General features: G+C 38.9%; 1 protein-coding gene and 1 long non-coding RNA gene across 3 annotated transcripts in view; one reads left to right on the top strand and one right to left on the bottom strand.

The window, feature by feature from the left end:
* LOC149769957 (uncharacterized) overlaps positions 1 to 429 on the bottom strand; it is a 35,284-nt gene extending 34,855 nt beyond the window's left edge. The window contains exon 1 of the long non-coding RNA XR_016418998.1: positions 319 to 429. This is a non-coding gene — a long non-coding RNA (uncharacterized LOC149769957). The remainder of the gene's footprint in view (positions 1 to 318) is intronic.
* Positions 1 to 21,452, top strand: part of LOC149769958 (E3 ubiquitin-protein ligase TRIM33-like) — an 80,425-nt gene that overhangs the window by 13,915 nt on the left and 45,058 nt on the right. The window contains exon 3 of one of the 2 annotated variants that reach the window (XM_089949617.1): positions 17,978 to 18,001. The exons of the other annotated variant lie outside the window; for it this stretch is intronic. Within the exon in view, the coding sequence (XP_089805743.1) occupies positions 17,978 to 18,001 (24 nt within the window). The remainder of the gene's footprint in view (positions 1 to 17,977; positions 18,002 to 21,452) is intronic. 2 annotated transcript variants of the gene reach the window in all.

The raw sequence follows: 21,452 nt of genomic DNA on the forward strand, positions 1-21,452 counted from the left end.
TGTTCAACATACAGATGCAAACAAGTATGTGAGTGTCAAACCAAACTGAAAAGTATCGTTGACGAGTATACCGTAAAAGTTAAAATAAAATATCGCAGACGAGTAGATGTCGCTGACATAATTGTGTATTTGGTGTCCGCTGTTATCGCTGGAACAGGCGTATTGCTATCAACAGTAGGGAAAATATATTTACATGAGTATACAATAAAATTGATTACAGAGACGCTAGAATACTCCACACTATCGTCGTTGATAACATTAGGCCTTAGCGATGGAATAATATCAGATTTTGAATTCACATAAATGATTAAGATTTACCACCAGAAACGAGCAGGATTCGGGGACGACGTATGCTATTTCGTCGAGGTCGATCTCGTTTATCTTGAATATCTTCACGATGCTCACAAATGTTATCCATTCTGCGCTGAATGAAATCTTGTCACTAACGAAATCCTGTCTCGGGAACAGCAAGAGCAAAGCAGCAGGGAAGTTCTACAGACCAGACGTTCCAGACCAAATAAAGCTTCCTACGAGAACTTTCTCCGTAGAAGCCTCAGATTTCAAAAATAAGCCTTCCTACGAAAATTAATTTGCGTAAATTCACTCCCGACTGCAATTTTTTGTGTGCAAATTCAATGATTCTAGACAAGTAAAAAAGGGGGGGGGGGGAAATTTATTCTGGTGTCGACAAAGTTTGCGAAGATTTGGCTGCTGATCCTAATTTTACCTCGCATTAAAACAATATAGTTGAAAATAATATGAGTCCGAAAGCTAGTACAGTTGGAGAGCCTCACTCTGCCAGATTAGCGCGAGAAGAGTTAGCGGCAGTAAGGAAACTTATCCCGGCAAAGCAATTATTTAAGAAAAAAGTTCGTGATTACGAAGACACGCAATATGGAATTACTGAGATATCGTCAAAGTTGTTGAGTCCAGTCACTGGAGCAATCGAACAAGTCGCATACGGTGATGAAAAGAAAGATAAGGAACTTAGGAAGAAGGGGCTTATTCCCATGACGAGAGATATTGAGGAACACACTAGAGCGGTTCCGGGTCAGCTTGAGCAAATTCATCAAGAACAAACACAAACGCGTCAAGAAAAAACACAAGCACGAGTGCGAGCACAAGCACAAAAGCTACAGGGACAAATACAGCAGGCGCGAACAAAAGCACAAATGCAAGCACAAACACAAGCGCTGCGAGAACAATTGCAGCAAAAACAAGCACAATTGTCTCAAGAACAACCAGAGCAAGAAGAAGAGGAAGAAGAAGAAGAGGAAAGCGGTAGAGAGCCTCGTGAAGAAATAAAAGATAAATTTACTGATGATGGTTGGACAACAATGGAAAAGCAATTTAAATTATTTGGTAATAATATTGATAAATTTGGCGCATTTGCTGAGGATTCTTTTAATGCTAGATCGAAGTTTTTAACGAAGGATGGATTAGATAAAATTAAAACGCGAGAATCTTGGATCAGAAATTTATACCGAGCTAAATTTAATTTATCCAGGATACCTAAGGGCGACGCGATTTTTAATGAATTTCGTAAATCGGCACGGGATAGATTCACGTATAATATGAGTCAACCTAAGAGGGTGGAAGAAAAACCTGAATCTTCGAAACCAAAGAAAATATCCCAAATAAAATCATCTGATACATCTCAGGTGCTTCCACCAACAGATAAGGGAACCAATATCTCAGGAACTTTTCCGCGCACACATTTCGACGAAGATTCCTCCGATTTTTTCAACAAAGGCGAGGATATTTTAATCGATATTGCCAGATTTGGCTTCGATGAAAGAGGTAAATATTTGAAGTCGGGACGCGTTAATAAATTTACTAAAGAAAGTTGGGTTCCCGCGGTATATTTTGCTTCAAAGAAAAAATCCATCAATCTTGATGACCCGGGTTACCAAGATTTTATCAAAAAAATAATACAAAAAAATGAAGAAGAAAAAGAAAAGGAAGAGGAAGAGGAGGACGTGTTAACGGAGTGGTTTAGCGAACCATCAACACCAGAACCAAAGACAGGAAGCGGATATACCATTTGCCCTGACAGTGTTGTCAACGACGTATCTCGCCTCGAGGTATTAATCGGAGGAAAACGAGCTGGAAATAACTCCCGTGAAATAATCAACGAGGCCTCAGATATTTGTCAGCGATTATTCCGCGGCGGTGTCATTAATTCTCACATTTACAAGGAACTTGTCGATGAGCTCATCGATTAAAACAACACAATTGAAATAATATGATTGTTCACAAATATCAGCGCAGACCCAGACAGGTCCGCGTAGTAAACTCTCGATTGCCCGTATATAGATATATACACGGTAATGGATTCGGCGATATTATTGGAAGTCTTTTTACGCGAATAATACCTAAAATTGGACCCGTGATCAAACAGCTCGGGTTAAAAGCAATAGGAAAAATCGGCGAGACTGCCATTTCTGGTATCAGTAATTTGGCCAGTAAAGGCTTCAATGTTGTCAAAAGTAAAATATTAAATTTAATGCGCAAAAAACAACCCGTCAAATTGCCTATCACCAGAGAAATGCCACCCGAAATCAGCAAAGTCATACATGACGCAGCAAATAAAAAAATAAACGATCTAGCGCATGAAGTTGCTAAGACAAATCTAGCACAGGAAGTTGCTAAGACAAATCTAGCACAGGAAGTCGCTAACACAAATCTAGCAAAGGAAATTGCTAAGACAAATCTAGTAAATACAAGCTTCATTTCAGGCAGTGGTCTTCGTTTTAGATGATGTTCTTAATAATAAATGTTCGCACAAGTGTCAAATTAAGTGTTTGACATGGACGAGCCTGTAGGCAGAGACACATCCGTGCGAGATTTCCAGTATTTTTCATACGACGCAGTGACACCAGATGCACCTAATCGCATTGAAATTCAAGTTCACGACACAACGAGATATTTTCTTCCATCAGAGGCATATATTGAATTTGGTGGCGAACTAAGGAGAGCTAATGATACCGATTATCCAGCAGATTCCAAAGTTGGATTTGTCAATAACGGAATTATGGCTTTATTCAAGAGCGTCACCTACACGATTGATGGAAGAGAAATTGAATCAATTACAGATAACGCTGATGTTGCAACGACGGTGATAGGTATGGCCAGATACTCGGATGATTTTACCAGGTCAGCTGGTCCTAGTATGATGTTCGCCAAGGATACTAACGACAGCGCAGATCATATCCAGTATAATCTCGCTATACCGAATGATGCAGCTGGTGCTAATCCAGCCACCCAGATGGCGGTAATGATCGACACCAATCCCAATTACAATCTCGGATTTGCCACGCGGAAAACAATGCTGGTTGGTCCTAGTTTAAGATTCTCCTGTGCAATTCCACTATCCCACATTTTTGGATTTTGTAGACACTTCAGAAAAGTTATCTACGGAGCGAAACATACTATTTCGTTTATTCGAGACCCCGCGAGTAATGATAGAGCTATCTGGAGAGACAATGCTACTGTTCCTGATGCAGGCAAGGTAATCCTAAACAAATTTACCTTGTGGATGCCAGCAATAACTCCATCGATACTTGTGGAAGAAAAATTATTGTCATTTATGAACCAAGGTGGTAAATCCGTTATGTCCTGGTTAACAACAACAACCGACTTTACCGACATTAATATCAACGGAATATTTACCTGGCGAATTGCATCACAGCAGGGCTTTTCGGCACCTAGGCATATCTTTATAGTTCTCCAAAACACAAATAGATACGATCAAACTCACAGTCATATGATATTTGACAATTTCGCAGCAACAAACGTATCACTGAGAATAAACGGCCAACAAGAACCATCCGAGGAAATATCAATTAATTTTCCCACCTATTCGACGGCCCGTGCATATCATCGCTTGTTAAGTTTCATGGGACGCGATCAAAATATCGATACAGGATTACAAATATCACAGATAGATTTTAATACTCGCTATCCTATCTATTACTTTTCCCTGGAGCATCTCGATTTGGTAAAACAATCCGTCGTTGATATCCATTTCAAAGCCAGAATTGACACAGGTGGACAAGTAGCAAGAGCCATCGCGGTAATCCTCAGTGATAGAACAATGATCTTGGAAGGCATCAGCGGCAGAATGAGAATTATTGACGCTCCTGTCGAGAATATGTGACAAATTCCAAATTTAGATTAAGCGATTATTAATATGCCATACGAACACGTCAGTGTAACTCTGACCCCAGGTCAGATGAAAAAACTCCAAACAGCGATATCAAAGCGATGCGGTATGAAATTAACACTGAAAAACGATCAGATTCACGGTGGACCTAACAAACTGTCGCTAACTAGAGGTCAACGTGAACGATTTACCAAGGCCAAATCAGCAAATTCCGGTGTTCATGTGAGTCTTTCTATAGGCGCCATCAGAGACATGGTCAAAACAGGCGGAATTCTTCCTCTATTGGGGCTAGCGAAATTGGCTCTTCCGATGATTGGAAAGGCATTAGGATTAGGCGCGCTAACAGGCATAGGTTCCCAAGTAGGTTCCACAGTAACAAGACAAGTTATCGGAAGTGGATACCGTAAAAAAAAGGGAGGGTTACTTCCCGTCCTCTCTCCCTTAATCGCGAAAATGTTGCAAAAACAACAAAAAGGATCCGGCCTTTATCTAAGACGCCCCCCATACGGATCCGGCCTAAGATTAGCACGGCCTATTCAAATTTAGATCTAATCAACGAAGCAAAGAAAAAAAAAATAAAATTTTTCAGAGGCGTATTTATGCGAGATCAACTACCAAACAAACCAAACCCTACCGAGACGGGAATAATTAATCTCGATAAAAATACCGGCCCTGGCACACACTGGGTTGCATACGCGATTAATCCTCGCGAAGTCGTTTATTTTGACTCTTATGGATTAGCACCGCCAAATGAATTTATCAGCTATGTGTCAAAACTAAATCTTCCGATTTGGTATTCGACACTTCCAACGCAGACATTAGCGGATCCGCCAATATGCGGTCCAGAGTCAATTAATATTCTTGACGCAATTTCAAAATCATCCGGTCCGTATCACAAAATTGTATTTGAATACGCCGTAGATAAATATCATGGTTGATATTTACGGTAGATTTATCTACAGGAAGGAAAAGGCAGAAGTGACTGACGTCGATCTATCAAAGTTCGCAACCAAGAGCGATATTAACAATCTTCTATCGCTGTCAGAGGTGGACCCTGGTGAAGTTGCTGTTTTTCAAAATACCGAAGGAAGATTACAAACCAGCAACGTCAAAATAACTGATATAATCAAGCGAGACGAATACCGCGATCATATTAGTCAATTTACTCGTCAATCGGAGATGGTATTAAAATCTATTGCTGATATCGCCGATATTATAGCGAAGTTACCCCTGAAGGCCAATATCGCGGATGTAGAAAAATCCGACAAGGAGCTATCAGCGGCGATGCTTCTAAAGGCCGATAAAGCATTACACGACGATCTTCAGGACCGAGTGACAAAAAGATTTACCAAGCTAACTAACGATCTTAAAAAACTAGACGATACATCAAAAAATCCCAGTAAAAAACTCGACGAGGATATAAAAAAATTCATCGAAACCTCCTCAACTACACACAGCGATCTTACCGAGAAAACAAAGAAAATAAACGAAGATATCGCCCAAATCAACAGAGAGATTGAATCGGCACGCGCATTAATATTTCAAAAAGCCGATAGAACATCACATAACGATCTCATCGAGAAAACAAAGAAAATAAACGAAGATATTGCCCAAATCAACAGAGAGATTGAATCGGCACGCGCATTAATATTTCAAAAAGCCGATAGAACATCACATAACGACCTCAGCGAGAAAACAAGAAAAATCGACGAGGATATTACTAAAATCAGCGTAGATATTGACGTAATGCGTGAATTAATAAAACAAAAAGTTGATAAAACATCGCACAACGAGAAAACAAAATCCATCAACGATGATATTAATTCGATACGCCAAATCGTAAACGAAAAAGTCGATAAAACATCACACGATGATCTCCACGAGAAAACAAAATCCATCAACGAGAATATCGCCCAAATCAACAAAGATATTGAATCGGTACGCGCATTAATATTTCAAAAAGCCGATAGAACATCACATAACGACCTCAGCGAGAAAACAAGAAAAATCGACGAGGATATTACTAAAATTAACGATGATATTAACGCGGTACGCGCATTAGCGAATGAAAAAGTCGACGGATTCGTTTACCTCGGTGAAATATCAAAATTGAGCGGGGATCTTATCAATGCGACTAAAAAAAATTGACGAAATCAACACAAAAATATCACCGTTGGATATTCCAAAATTAGAGCGTATTTCGATACCAGCGGAGGTAGAAACAAAAAATCTTCCCTGTTATGTACCATTTGTGCTGAAGACACAAAATATTACCTGGACACCCGATAATGATTCTTTTAACTTTACCGCGCCAATTCAGGGTGTATATCGGGTATATATTATTTCGAAGTTAACAAAATTTAACGTGACGAACGATCGCCATGAAATTTATGAATACTATCCTGGATTTTTCGTTATTTCCATGGATAAAAATAACACTGAAACTTTTAAACTAACGCCACCGGATAGAACCAACATGGGACCAGTGTATTATTTTATAATTTTCGAATATTTATCTGATTGGGACATAACTGGCAACCACGAGCCGGTCAAAGTTGCCGAGATAGAGAATCCCCAACTAATTGGCTAGATAAATAACTAATAAATGACCGCATCGGATTACCGTTATAATCAGGCGCGATCATGGCAGGATTCGCTAAAAAAACTCATCGACGAGTATCAAACAAAAATAAAGAAATATCAGCGTAGATTAGTTATCATTGACGTCGCCGTGTACGCGGTATCCGCGGTAGTCGCTGGTGCTGGAATAATTTTATCCGCGGTAACAACAATCGCGCCGATCGTAGCAACGATAATAATCTCGTCAACAACGACAATCGCTGGTGTTCTCAATATCGTAGCGAAAAAAATCTCCTCGTGCACGAGTGAAAAGTTATCATTGTACAAGAATAAATTATCCCAGGTCAACGACGCGTATTCGAGATTATCATCGCTGCTTTCGGAGAGTCTCAATGACGGCGTTATCTCCGATCCAGAATTTTCGGTAATGATCGGTATTTACTCCGAGATTGAACAAATGAATATTAATAATGTCCGAGCTAGCCCAGATCGTGACAAACACGACACCGCCGACAACAACGTTAATATCGTTAAGCTCAACCAAACCTGAATTTAGCATCAATTTTCCAACACCAATCAGCGTCAAAGAAATTGCGTTAACACAATTGCGTGTCTACAACAGCTGGCCTAATGTTAGATCGAAATCATTCGGTAAATTATCATCGAATAATTCGCTTGTTTTTGCCAACAAAACCAAACCCGATGGAACTCCCGATTGGATATATGTCGGTATACCAACAGGCAGTTACGAAATTGATCAGCTGGATAAGGAATTTACTACCAGAATATCAAATATAACCGGCGATGCTACTCCGGGAATAAAAATATCTGCGCACGAACCAACACTATCATCGATGATAGAAGTGAAATCGCCATATATCGTTGATATTTACCAATCATCGATTAGGACCATATTAGGTTGGCCTGAAATCGCACCTCTGGCAAAACCAGAAAAACCAGATATTATTATTCCAGGTTGGCACGAGGAAGCTCCTCCAGAGCAACCGGAGCCAAAAAAGGAAGATTTTACTACTGATGAGGTATTGAGGCAAGATATCAAACACAAGCCTCTGATTGATAGCGCCATCAACCTCATAAACAACCACAAATTTAACTGGGTAATGTTCGCTTTTACTTTTAGGGACGAAAGAATTCTCTCGTGGTTGCCTCTTCCTAAAATTCCCCCCGGTGTGAAAATCTTCGACGCTACCCACATTAACAGTATAATAGCCCCCATAGACGGTATCTTGGTAAGAAAAACCCTCGACGAATTTATTCAAGAACATAAATTACAATTAAATTTATTGCGGGAATCTTTTCATGAATGTATCTTAAATAAATCGGGCTCATGTAGCGAAATTATCAAACGCGTGAAGATTTTAAATCAACTCGCGAATGATGTTGAATATTATCTTGAAATGTTTATTCGGGCGATAGTCGACGATATATCAATTGCCGATTATGTTCTTCCTATTAGCAAATACGAGTTGATCAAAAATTCAGGAGAAAAACAAAAATTCATGAGAGTATTTAGTTTAACCGAGGAAACGCTACCAAATTTCAAATTTCCCGATTATGATGTTGATAAACTGAGAAAATCCGTCACTGATACCATCGATGATTTATTTCCGAAATTACATGCCGCGTGGGCAGAGAAAAAACAATTAGCGCTATTACTCAGACACGATAATGATCCGACCAAAGGCGGGCGGCATATCTCGCCAGGTATCGTTAATATAACGGAAGTTATCGCGATTTATCTTCACGCGGATGTTGTCGAGGGCAGCTACAATGTTGATTCGTCAGAGTCAAATCAGGCGCAGCAGGGATTTATATTGTATTCGTTTTCACCTAGCGCCTCTCCGGGTTATTTGATAATAAAGGAGCCGGTGAATCCGTTTTATCTGCGATGTCATAATCGATTGTTGTCAAGGATAAATTTCAAACTAACGGATCAGAAAGGAAATTTGCTTGATATCCGCGGGGAAACTGTTAGTATCAATCTGCTTGTGAAATCGTAAATCCATCCGCCATGGAAAAACAGGCCAAAAAAATAAATAAAATCCAGGGAAATTTTCAAATCGTGAGAATCTGTCTGCCAGGGAAAAACAGGCCAAAAAAATAAATAAAATCCAGGGAATTTTTTAAAATTGGAAGATTTTTTTAATTTTTGTTTTTTTTTTGTTTGCGGAAATCTTCAGGAAAATTCAAGGATCAGAAATTTCCTTGGCCTTGCTCTCATCGACAAGTTTTTTCAGCTGTCTGATGCGTGAACTTGTAATTTTTTTTGACTCGTATGCTTCTGATAAAATCAACCTAGCTTTTTCTACCAGCGTCGATAATTTAACAAAATCCTCGACGCGATCATCGCTGACTGTCGCAAGTGATTCGATAATGTTATTTATGGTTTGTTCGTCCATGTTATATTAATTTTTTAATATTCAATTATTTTTTCTTCGGATATTATCGGAATATAGTAAAACTCAATCCACTCGCCAAATTTGTAGGAAAATGCTGCGCTAGTTATTTTTTCTGCCGCACGACGCACCGATGCTGGATTAATACTATAATATTTTACAGCGGCGTTCATCGACGTGAATATAATTTCCTCATTTGTCTCTTTATTTATCGATTTGACCGCCTTAGCCGGTCGCCGTCCGCCACCGGTATTACCGGATCTTGAATTTTCACTCGGAGTTAACGCGCGAAGATTGGATATTTTATTATTAAGTTTATTTCCGTCGATATGGTCAATGACCAAATTATCCTTGATGAGTCCATGGAAACACTCGAATATAAATCTGTGGCATAAATAACTTGATTTTCTTTGTTTTTTATTCTCACCGACAGTAAACCCGAGATAGCCCGAATTATTAACACTACCGACTTGATTCTTTGTTTTTGCATTTCTGACAATACCATCCGATGACGCCTCGTAACCCTCGATGGTTGGGTGTGATCTAAACTCGTGTGTGATTTTCATTGCAGGAATCGTTGATTTCATTTCCATTATATAATAATTATCTGTCTAAATCATAATTTGCCTTGAATCGATTAATATAATCCTCTTCGCAGGTTATCACCGAGGAAGATTTCTTTTTGTAATATCTGAGCAATTCCCGATAATTCTTTCCTCCGCAGGATAAACACAATCGAGTCTTTCCTCGAGTGCCAACTTGACAAACTAAGCACCGCTGTGGTCCTTTACTGCCTCGTCGAATCGCATATATGTGAGCGCCACAATAATCGCCTCTGCAGGATTTGTCGCATGATTTTGTTGATCCGATTGGTATCCATTTGCACTGCATATTATAATTTAAATATTTGTCTAAAATATAATAATGGATATTTTTGATCTTGATGAGGCAGAATATATCATTCCTGAGGTTGATCGTGCCAAGAGAGAATTCCTTGATGATGGGGGGATTCATGTTTGGTCGACGTGGAAAACTAACGCTGTTGATGCTACGATGAATCTGGAACGGGCCAAGAAGATAATCGAGCATATAAAATTCGAACACAAGGAAGAGCGATTTATCTTTGGAATAAAATTTATTGCACAAATGCCTGACGACACTTGGATTATTCGCGATAAACGAGATCCCGTGCGTGGCGGTAAGAAAAATGTTATTCTTGATAAAAATTCGAAGCCAGGATTGTTATTGGGAATTGACGGTCCTTATTATGCTAGGGCGTATCCATCTAGCGCTGTTGTTTATGGAATTTATCGGCTGAATAATAATCCCGACATGAAAAATCTACCTGCGATGAAAGAATCACCGATGATAAACTGCGTGGCTGAGCGTGTTATCGAGCATATGAAAAACGCTCGTCGTGGATCTGGTCTGACTCAGTTGAGGTTGGATAAAATTAACGCGTGGGCGAAGACAGTTGTTGATGGCGCATCGATTGATGATGTTGCTGTGTTGAGTAAGAAACTTAAATTTCCTATCACGGTGAAAACACTATCGGGAGAAATATTATATTCTTCGCCGTATAGATCTCGAGGAGTACCAATCGAAATTGTTGATCATAATTCACATGCGTGGTCGCAGTCGGTAATGATATTTCCGCGAGATCGTGTTGTTAAATTTTATCCCGTGGAAGGCGCAAAAGACAATTCCGATGCCATGTTCAGATATATCAAAATATTAGCCGCGTCTGATCCGATATCGGTTTGGTTATTCTCGAGCGAAGAAAGGTATGATCAGTTTATCTTGCCTCGAGGGGATATTTATCGAGATGAAAAATTACATGAATCTATGAAAAATATCGCGGTGAAATATTCGTCAAATCCTGATCAGTTATTAACGAATTGTTTTACTGTTCCGTCTGTTGCTGCTCACGCTGCCAGAGAAAGAAATTCGTGGAAACCTACGATAAACGAATACCTCACTGATATTCAACTTAGTTGTATCGAATACGGCCATGGCGGATTGTGGAATACCAAATATTATTTCGAAGATATGATATCCGTTGACATGAGCGCGTGCTATCCTGGAAGTTTCCTCGGATATGGCGATTGTGCGGATTATTTTGCTAAATTCGGCCATCCCACCAACGAAATGACAAGGGTAGCAATTAACGGACCGTTGCCTGATTTTGTCATGACCGGATTCGCTTGTGTTACTTCATTCGAGTTTGCTGAAAATTTACATAAAATTTGTTATATTTGGTTTGGTCGGCATTTATCTCAACGCAGATGGGTTCCTACGGTGTTGTTGAGATATATGCTGGATTCGTCAATGTTAATATCGTTGACGGTGAGCGAGGCGATTATATCGTATAGAAAACAAACTGAAGTGTGGTTGCCGATGGAATGTGAAAACGCGAAGGATATCGGAAGAAAAATAATTGGCAAATTTACTCAAGGAGGATCCGTTGATCATAAACACCGACACGCTAGGTTATTTATCAACGACGCCGAGATGGATTTTATTATAGCCGATACGGTATCGCGAGGAATATTCTGCAACAGAGAGAATATTATCATTGATGGAGAAAAATTAGGTACCGTAATTAGCTATCTCGATGGAGAATCAGCGCAGTATACGCATTTGAGATCATCGATGCTCGCTTATGTTAGTATAAATTTACTGTCGATGATAAATAAATTTTCTGATATCGCGGTAAGGGTCGCAACGGACTCGTTTTATATCGATAAGAAATATCAGTATAGGCTAGAAAATTTAATCGCTGATGGTTCTTGGGGCACTTGGAGGATAAAAAACGAAGATATCCTAGATTACTGTGAGGACGCCGATGTCGAAGATTGCGATAAATTTCATCAAGATAAATTTGAGGAAATATCGACGGCTGCATTTGCATTTGACCCGATTTCACGTAACAAATTCGTTTACATGAATGGTCCTGGTGGTAGCGGTAAAACAACGCGAGCGATAAATTTATTTGCGAAATCTGATATGATAGTATTGACTCCAACTCACAGATTAGCGCGAGAAATAAGGCAACGCGGCGTTGATTCTAGTACTTATCACGGTTATTTCAAATACAGCGGTGGATTATGGGATTCGGCTCGCATGGGAAATAAATATATCAATAAAATTATAATATTTGATGAAATTTGCACAGTAAATTTAGTTGTATTAAAATCGTTCCTAACCTGGCTGGAGGAGAAAAATACAGCCGTGATAATGTGCGGAGATCATGGCCAACCTGATCCGATTGATGGTGAATCTCCTCACGAATGGCTCAGGAACTTTGTTGACTATTATGAGGAAATCGACGCTGATTATAGATCCGATGATATTTTACTGACTGAATTTAAGAAAATAATTCGATTACAACCGAATAAAATTCAATGCGATGTGATGAGAAGAATAATCGACGAGACTCCGATGGATATTTTTCTAAATTTGTGGCGTCCCGATCATTTGATCGTTGCTAGTAGGAAAATTGTTCGTGATATTATTCAGGATATGTTATTCAAGCTGCATTGCGAGAAATTTCCAACATTGCAGGTGCCGTTGTGTTACAGGCCCGCTGATACCAGAAAACAAAATATCAGTGTTACTTTACCCTGCGGAGAGGAAAAGATCTTGGTACTGAATGATATTATTCTTGTTGATATTAATCTTGTTAATGACGCGATAAATGCAGAAAGATCGCCATGGAAACTAGGATATGCAACAACGATACATTCATCGCAGGGATTAACCGTGGATGGCCAAGTTTGGATTGTCGATGATAGAATTTCCTGGTCAAATTTAGTTTATTTAGCCGTGTCAAGAGTAAGAAAATTATCTCAGTTAGGTAGAATTCGGTTTCACATTAATGACGCTGGCGGTAGTTGAGTATCTTTCGGTATTATTTGTAATTCTTCCTTGGTAAATCCGCGTTGTGGCGCTAGTGAATCTAGGAAATAAATTGCCGGTCTTCCCGATGATCTTGTTACGGCTGATATTTTATGTGTTGTTACGCTCCAGGTTGGATCGGTTGCTCTTTTTCTTCCTCCTTCGGCCTCGCCTTCTTTATATAAATACCTGACCGTGACGCTACCTAGCACAGGCGGAATTGTGGAATCTCGCTTTAGGGGTATATTTGGTTTTGTAATTGCAATTGCAGGTTTCATTGCTATTGTTCTCGTTGTCTCGTTATTTAGTGCGTTAATCACATGAGGCAACCTCGATACCCAATCATGAGATCGATTATCTTGAATAAATTCACGCGCGTATTGGTATCCGAATAATCTTTCCGCGAGAGTTTTATTGAATCTCTCAACGATAGCTTGATTGTGATGAACACCTACAATACCGCGACGGATTTTAACATTATTCTTTTTCATCAATGAAGTAACCGCGCCAAGAAATTCTCGACCTGGATCAACCTGAAGAAGCTTCGGCCATGTTAATGGAGATCGTGAATAAATTTCGCTAAACGCCTTAGCGATCTCCGTTGCTGTTTTATTCGATAACGGCTCGGCTTCCTTGTATCTGCTTGCGATATCAACAACCGTCAATACGTATTTGTATGTGACTCCGTCAACGGTATCGTAAGGAAGAAACATTAAATCAGCCTGATGGACTTCATTAGGGATACTGACGGTGAAACTCGCGTACGGTATTTTCTTAGGTGGGGGAAGATAAATTTGCCAGACTGCCTGTTTCGATAGCCACGATTCAGCAACGGACTGTTTTACTTTTGCTGCCTTGGCGAGTTTGGCTATTGCTGATTTTCCTCGCCAAAAACCTCGCGGAGAATAATATATTTGCTCCATTATTATTTACCAGCGCCGAGTACTAATTTACCTTTCATCGCGCCTTTTATCAACCAGGTTGCCAATTTTTCTTTGAATTTTTTGTCAGGAATCGCGTCTATTGCATGAATTAGCCTAATATCAGCGAGATGTCTTTGTAGTAAATCCCCGCTACGATACGCAAGATCGTGATAGTAACACGCGTTATCGATGGCGTTTACTGGATCTTCGCCGGGATTTGGTTGATTATTATCGTTGAGTCTTATATCGAGCCTTGTGCCGGGTCCGCAGTAATTGTATCCTGGCAGATGCTTTTCTCCGGGATATTTCGCCCAGGGCAACCCAGGTAGATTTTTCAAGGAGGCGGCAATGTCTCCTCCGATTCTTCTATTTTTTTTTTTACAAATCTGAACTTGCGCGTCTTACAAACTTCGCATTCTCCTGCAATTGCGTTCCTGTTGTTGCGTGTGACGATTTCGGTTGGATTTATCGTAGCTGTGTGAGTGCGACACTTAACACAATATAGATCCATGTATTCTAGTAACATGAATGTAATTGATTTTTCAGCCACGAAGCGACGCGAGCAGGTGAAACACAACGCGGTGTTACCAAATTCGATTAGGATGATAATTATTGGTCCGTCTGGTTCTGGAAAGACGCAGTTGTTGTTAAATTTGATAATGCGATGGCTAAAATGGGATTAGTTGTATTTGGTTGCACCGTTCGTTGATGATCAGCGTTGTTATCAAGTGCTAAAGGAATTCAGCGACAATACCGACGAAGGCACGATCGAATTCATCACAGACATCAATGAAACCCCATCCGTGGAAAATTTAGATGGTGATGTTAATAATCTTGTCGTATTCGATGATGTTATGCTGGATAAGCAAACTAATCCAGCTAGGATATTCTCGCGTGGCCGACACAAGAACACCGATGTTATTTACGTGACGCAGCGATATACGCAAATTCCAAAGGTAATTAGGGACAATTGTAACATTTTGTCGGTTTTCAATGGCGTCGATACTCACACGCTGAGAAATATTCATCAGACCTGGTGCAACGGCGATATGGACATAAACAAATTCAAAAATTTCTTCAGCCGCGCCCAGGCAACACCGCATGGTTTTATCACGATTAATCTTCACGATCCGCGTAGTAGATATCGAATCGGTCTTGATCAAATTTATTCATGAGACTCGCAGCCAAATCTTCGCAAACTTCATCGACACCAGAATAAATTTCCCCCCCCCTTTTTTTACTTGTCTAGAATCATTGAATTTGCACACAAAAAATTGCAGTCGGGAGTGAATTTACGCAAATTAATTTTCGTAGGAAGGCTTATTTTTGAAATCTGAGGCTTCTACGGAGAAAGTTCTCGTAGGAAGCTTTATTTGGTCTGGAACGTCTGGTCTGTAGAACTTCCCTGCTGCTAGAGCAAACAAAAAATAAGTTCGGTCTGGGAGACTCCAAAGTGAAAAAACATGTGCCCAATCTCATGGATAAAAACAAGTACTTTTGCATCACTGTCTACTCGAACAAGCTATCAAACACGGGCTCGTGTTCGATAAAATTCATCGCACTCTCAAGTCTCAACAATCCCCGTGGATGAAACCTACATCGACGTTAACACGAATCAACATGAAAACTTCACCACATACTTCGGCAAAAATGTCTCCAAACTTACGAGCAGCAGCGTCTTCGTAAAAACCATGAAGAAAAAAAACAAACATTCGACATGGTTAATAGCGTCAAACGACGAGATAAACTAGTCGCCAATGAAGCCTACCTGCACACGAAAATCTTCAAAGAAGATCTCGTAGCCATCGAATTCAGGAAAAAGCAATCTCAAACTCGATAAACACATCTACGTCGGAGCGGCCATTGATGATCTCTCCAAAATGGTCATTTACAAGTTTCATTATGATTTTATCAAAAACAATAACCTGCTAATGACAGATACAGAATTTGTAGCAAGGCCTGTTCGACCACAAAGAACTTTTCGATCTCAGCGACTATCCCACACATAGACCTTTCCACTGCGACAATAACAAAAAGGTCCTAGGAAAGTTAAAAAACGAAAGCAATGGAACACCCATCCAAAATGTACTGCATAGCTCTTGACGAAGGCACAGTCAAAAAAACATGTCGTCGGTAAAATCGCTACGATCGATCACTGCAGACAATCACACTAAAAGGATATGTACAGTATTATACCATGAGAACATTCCAATCCCATCGACATCTCATCTCTACGCTACTCATTAACATAACAGGCGTGCTCCATTGATGATAAACGATACTCCACCTATGGCATTCATTAATTCACCATCAGACACACACGTTCACACACAAAAAACGATGATCAATATTATATACGCACTGACACTGAAAACACACACTCTCAGGTAAAAACAAAACAAACAACTGAGCCGGAAATCACGACACCCTAGTTGTATATATCAAGGGGGCATCGCTCAATTTTTCACGCAGACAAAAGTGTCAGAACCCCCATTAAACTGAAATTGTAGTTTTCTACGCTTAAGAGTGTGAATACGTTCTCAGTCACTTACTGTAAACAGTGAGCTTTACCGACCACCGATAAATTGTACTCGTTTAAAAAATGCATGATATGCTATGTTATTTGTTAATTAGTCGGTCCTTACTATTCCAAGCATTATTGAGATGTTGACAGAAAACTTTACCCAGATACATAATGTGACATATCGTGCTTGATATTGGTCAATACTACAAGAAGGGAATGTAATTAAGTAATTTGTTCCGAAGTCTAGACTTTAAGTTTTTAAATGTGCACACGATTTGGATGATTGATTAACATTAATGTACCACGAGGATATTTTGTTATTTATAAGACAACTTGGTTTTTAGTTCTCACGTCATGGCCTCAACAAAAATTGTATATATTTGTAGCTTATGTGTCTGACCAGATTTTATTGTTTGAAAGTACAGACACAACGTTTAAATAAATGCTAGTTCGTGAGCTCAAATATTTCATAGTCATGCAACAACAACTTTGTCGATGGTTTATTTTATTGCCACTATCCTACGTTGTATTGACATTTTTATGATTTTATAGCGAAATGTCAACTATGCATCATCGTTTATATAATGTTGTCCTGCCTTACACTGGATTTTCATTTGTGAATATGTGCATGCGTATATACTCCCTCTTTTGAGAGCAAATATGTGGGATATATTGTAGTAAATTTAGAGTATGTGCACGTGGTTGTAGTGCCCCGTTTTAAGCAATTCTTAGATTTGTGTGATTACTTGTTTGATTATTGGAATTTGGCGCCATGGAAATATTCCTGGCCCGAACTAATGAGCTAATCAATAGGAGCAAACGTCACGGAGTGAAGTGTTAGTGTGTTTCCATGATGTCCTGGTTCACTAGTAGTGAATTCCGACCAAAACGGAATGACTGTCCCTGTCGTAAAATAGTACATATTAAAATCTAGTGGTATACATTGGTAGCGTGACTGCAAGGACAGCACTTACGGTATTAAACCGGTAAATTACACAAGGGCATAAATAAAAAGGGACTTGGCAGAGACCGTTTATGTCGCCATGCGGGCGAATATGGTGCAGTTATATCGGCGAAATGTGCCTGGAAAGCATACATTGACTGGCCTAAGGTGGCGGAGTTAAAATAGTTCCCATTGTTAGGGAGTACTCGTATATATTCTAAGGCGTGAACGGTTGGTGGTACGGAAACATAATGAAGCCAAAACACGCAGATGTACGGTTGATGGATAGTTGACAGTTTGGTTTATCTGTGGTCTTGCATTAAATAGAGGAAAATGTAGGTATAGAATGGACACGTCGGGCTTTCTGATTTACAACTGAGGTTGTATGAAAGTCTTTGGAAAGTCGGGGAAACTTATGACTTCTAGCGAGAATCGCGCCAGGGTTTGACAACCGCTCGGTCAAGTAAATACCCGTGTGCGTGTAACAATATCATCTTGACTAATATCAGATTTATTCTTTTATTCCAGGAAGAAAGAGAGAAAAAAGAAAGAGTAAGTAAAATTAAAGCTTCTTTCAGTAAATAAGTTAAAATCATGCATTACTTACAGTTATTATATGATTTCTAAGATAGCAATATTCATGAAAAGTAGTTATTAGCCAAATTTTCCTCATTTTTTTACCATTACTAAGGAAGGATTATTTTCAAACCCTTGTCTAGTTCATATTTCTTTTCTATATCTCACATGTATTCCTTTCGACGGAAAAAGAAGTAGCATCGTTTGTTCAATAAATGCGTATTTTAATATACTGACATATTATACGTTTGTCTCACGATGTGCCTATAATAATATGGCATTGTCAGCGCTGTCTTGAATAAAGACTGCTTGGACATGCGAAAGGGAGGTAATCTAAGAAACTCAAACTGCTTTCCGAAAAGGGTACTCGCCCATATTAACATCATTAGTCTTCAAACATTGGTCAATAACTAGTTAAGCAGACCTGGTTTCAGATTATTTTGTATTCTACTGTATTATTTCAAGCCATTTGATTCGATAATCTCTCATAACGTTAGGAATTTTTTTTTGTTGTTGTATACAATATATGTATATTACTAGTTGTTGTGTACGTGTCTACCTTTATTGGTATCATACACAATTTATCTTTATAAGATAGGAAACAGAACCAAGTGCATTATACGTCCTTTAATGTTTAGGAAAGAGAGAGAGAGAGATAATATATGCCGTAATTGACAATTTACTATACTAACTGATGGTTGTATTGCTAATTGTGCACATTCTGTCAAAAATGTAGTAATTCAAGCTGAGGAGAAACATTTTACAAGGTTATTATTGACTAAACTCAAAGTACTGTTTATATAAATGGAGGTATTCTGGAAAATCGTCTATCCTATTCATGCCCCAGAATGTGTGTTGTTATCAATATTAAAACCATACTGAAAATTTGCACATCATATTTTTACACATTCCTTTAAAAACCTGATATAATGGACCAGAGTGATCGATTATGCATACTTAACATCATGTTGCAAACTATTAAGCAAGATCAACATGAAAATGAAACCACAATCCTGATCCACTATCCCCATGCTATTCACTAAAGGATACTTTATGATCTTGTATATAAACACCCGCATTTGTCTGTGTGTATGTGTGTCCCGCTCGGCAAACAAGAGGTCGAGAGTTCGAAATTCAAGGCATCGGAATTTTTCTTTTATATTTTATTTTTGTTTCTGTTTTAATTTTGATGTGCATACATTCTTTTAAAATTGCACATCCCATTTTGTTGTTTTCGTTTTTATTTTATTTTAGTCTGATATTGAAACTTTCATTTCAAACCCGCGTTTCCAATTTTCTTTTTTTAAACTTTTAATTTTATGTTGGAACTTTCTTGTATGACTCTCGTCTGCCAAACAAGAGGTAACGGATTAGAAACTCGCCAGCATCCCAATCTGGTCATTTTTTTTTTCTTAAATTTTAACGTTGAATCTTTCTTTGAAACTCGCTCATCCAAATTTTTTAATTTTATTTTTTTACTTTTTGTTTTTACGTTGAAACGTTGGAAGAAACTAGGTTCGTCCCCATTATCTACTAAAGTTCTTTTAGATTAAGGTCTGCCAAGCAAAAGGTCATCAGTTCGAAATTCGCGGTTGATCATTTGTTTATAATGAATCTTTCTTTATGATTAACGCCGGCCAAACACGAGGTCCCGAGTCTGAAATTCGCGGCATCCCAGTGTTGTATTATTTCATTTCCATTTATTTTTATGTGGAAACTTTCTTTTATTACTCCCGCTTGCCAAACAAGAGGTCGCTAGTTCGAAACTTAAGTCAACCCAATGTTTATTTTATATTCCTTACTTTTTTATTTTCATGTTGAAACGTTCTTTTGATCTCGTGCATCCCATTTTTTTATCATTGTTTTTCACTTTTAGTTTTATGGTGATACTGTCTTTTATTACTCCCGGCATATGTACGATTTCTTCGGAAGAATACATGGATTGTCCGACTCTGTTATGTTTAGTGTCACTTTCCACACCAGATTCATATGCAATCTCAACATTCTGTCCAAAATGTTTTCACCCTCAAGTATAATATGTCAGCGGTAGGTACTGTGATTTTCCTAGGCAATTCTAGTCGTTACTTACGGTATCCCTCGTAATGGACGTATGCAAACAATCGGGAATTTTCAGCAGATACTGTATGCACCACAATCGCATCCTCCGACCCGTCATTGATCTAAAAAAATGAAATTACACACTAGTTTTAAAATGTTTAGCAATAACTGACTCCTGATATTTTAACAACTGATTGTTCATTGAATATTTAAATTGTCAAAAGTAAGACCAGACTTTATGTACAAAGGCAACATTCTAGGTGTGCGATGCTGAAGCACAGATTGGACAGATGTATCGAATGCCATATTACCCATTTAAATATCAGAGGAAACCTCGACATTATGAAATACGTTCGAAAACGAATAAAAGAAAATGGGTCGGGTTGTGTTTTCTTTATAATCGACGTTACAGCATTCACGGAAACATATACTATACGAACAAATGAGAAATTTAAGAATTATTTTAACTGCATATTGGACCGGAAAATCAGCAATATAATATGTATCACTGAATGTCTGGAAACTGTGGCCATCTTGTAAATCTAGTCATCGTCGCTACTGCTGAATGGATGGTCATTTAAACACGAAAAGTTCAAAAAGATACTTATTATGATACAAATGGTGATGATATGAGGTCAAATATGGGCACCAATATAGCCATCTTGAAAATCTTGTTATCGCGACTTCTGAATGAAATTTAATATTGCGATAAGGTTTCCACTAGTATGGTTCTTAAGAGGGGCCTAGTGTTCTGAAGCGCTCACCTTTACCGATCACGGCCATCTCACTTCTGTCAGCGTGGGTTCGAATCTCAGACTCGGCCAGTGTTGGTATGTGAGAAAGCTTGCTAGGAGAAACCCTTAGGTCGGTGGTTTTTAAAGAATTTTTTTGCGTAGTTCTTCCTCCGCCAGTAATACTTGCCGCCATGTATAGCCTATCTTTCACTGAGGAATGTCGTTAGCCAGACCAACAACAACAACAACAAAAGCTACTTACTTTGTCCTACAAGTAAAGGTTATGTAGTGGGTAATTTTTATATTTGTAATACATACGTAGTACTCAGCACATTAGTTATGTCGTGAAAAACGCAATGATTTTGCTCTTAAAGGTGACGTACAAACATCATGCCGCGGATATATAGCGGTCATGACCCACCCATTTACATTATCCTGACCAGTCCTAACACTAACCTGTTAATGCTGAGCGTCTAGCGAGGTAGCTGCTGGTACCATTTTTATAAGTCTTTGGTATGATTTGGCCTGGGTTCGAACCAACGACCTCCCGCATCCGCATATTTCGGTGGGAAAATTGCAACGAATTCTCGTCATAATCATGCAGTTTTGAATTAGCTATATCAGCCAGTATATAT

The sequence above is a fragment of the Sinohyriopsis cumingii genome, unplaced genomic scaffold (assembly GCF_028554795.1).
Source record: "Sinohyriopsis cumingii isolate HCF-2022 unplaced genomic scaffold, ASM2855479v2 utg002932l, whole genome shotgun sequence".
In the NCBI taxonomy this organism is placed as follows: Eukaryota; Metazoa; Mollusca; class Bivalvia; order Unionida; family Unionidae; genus Sinohyriopsis; species Sinohyriopsis cumingii.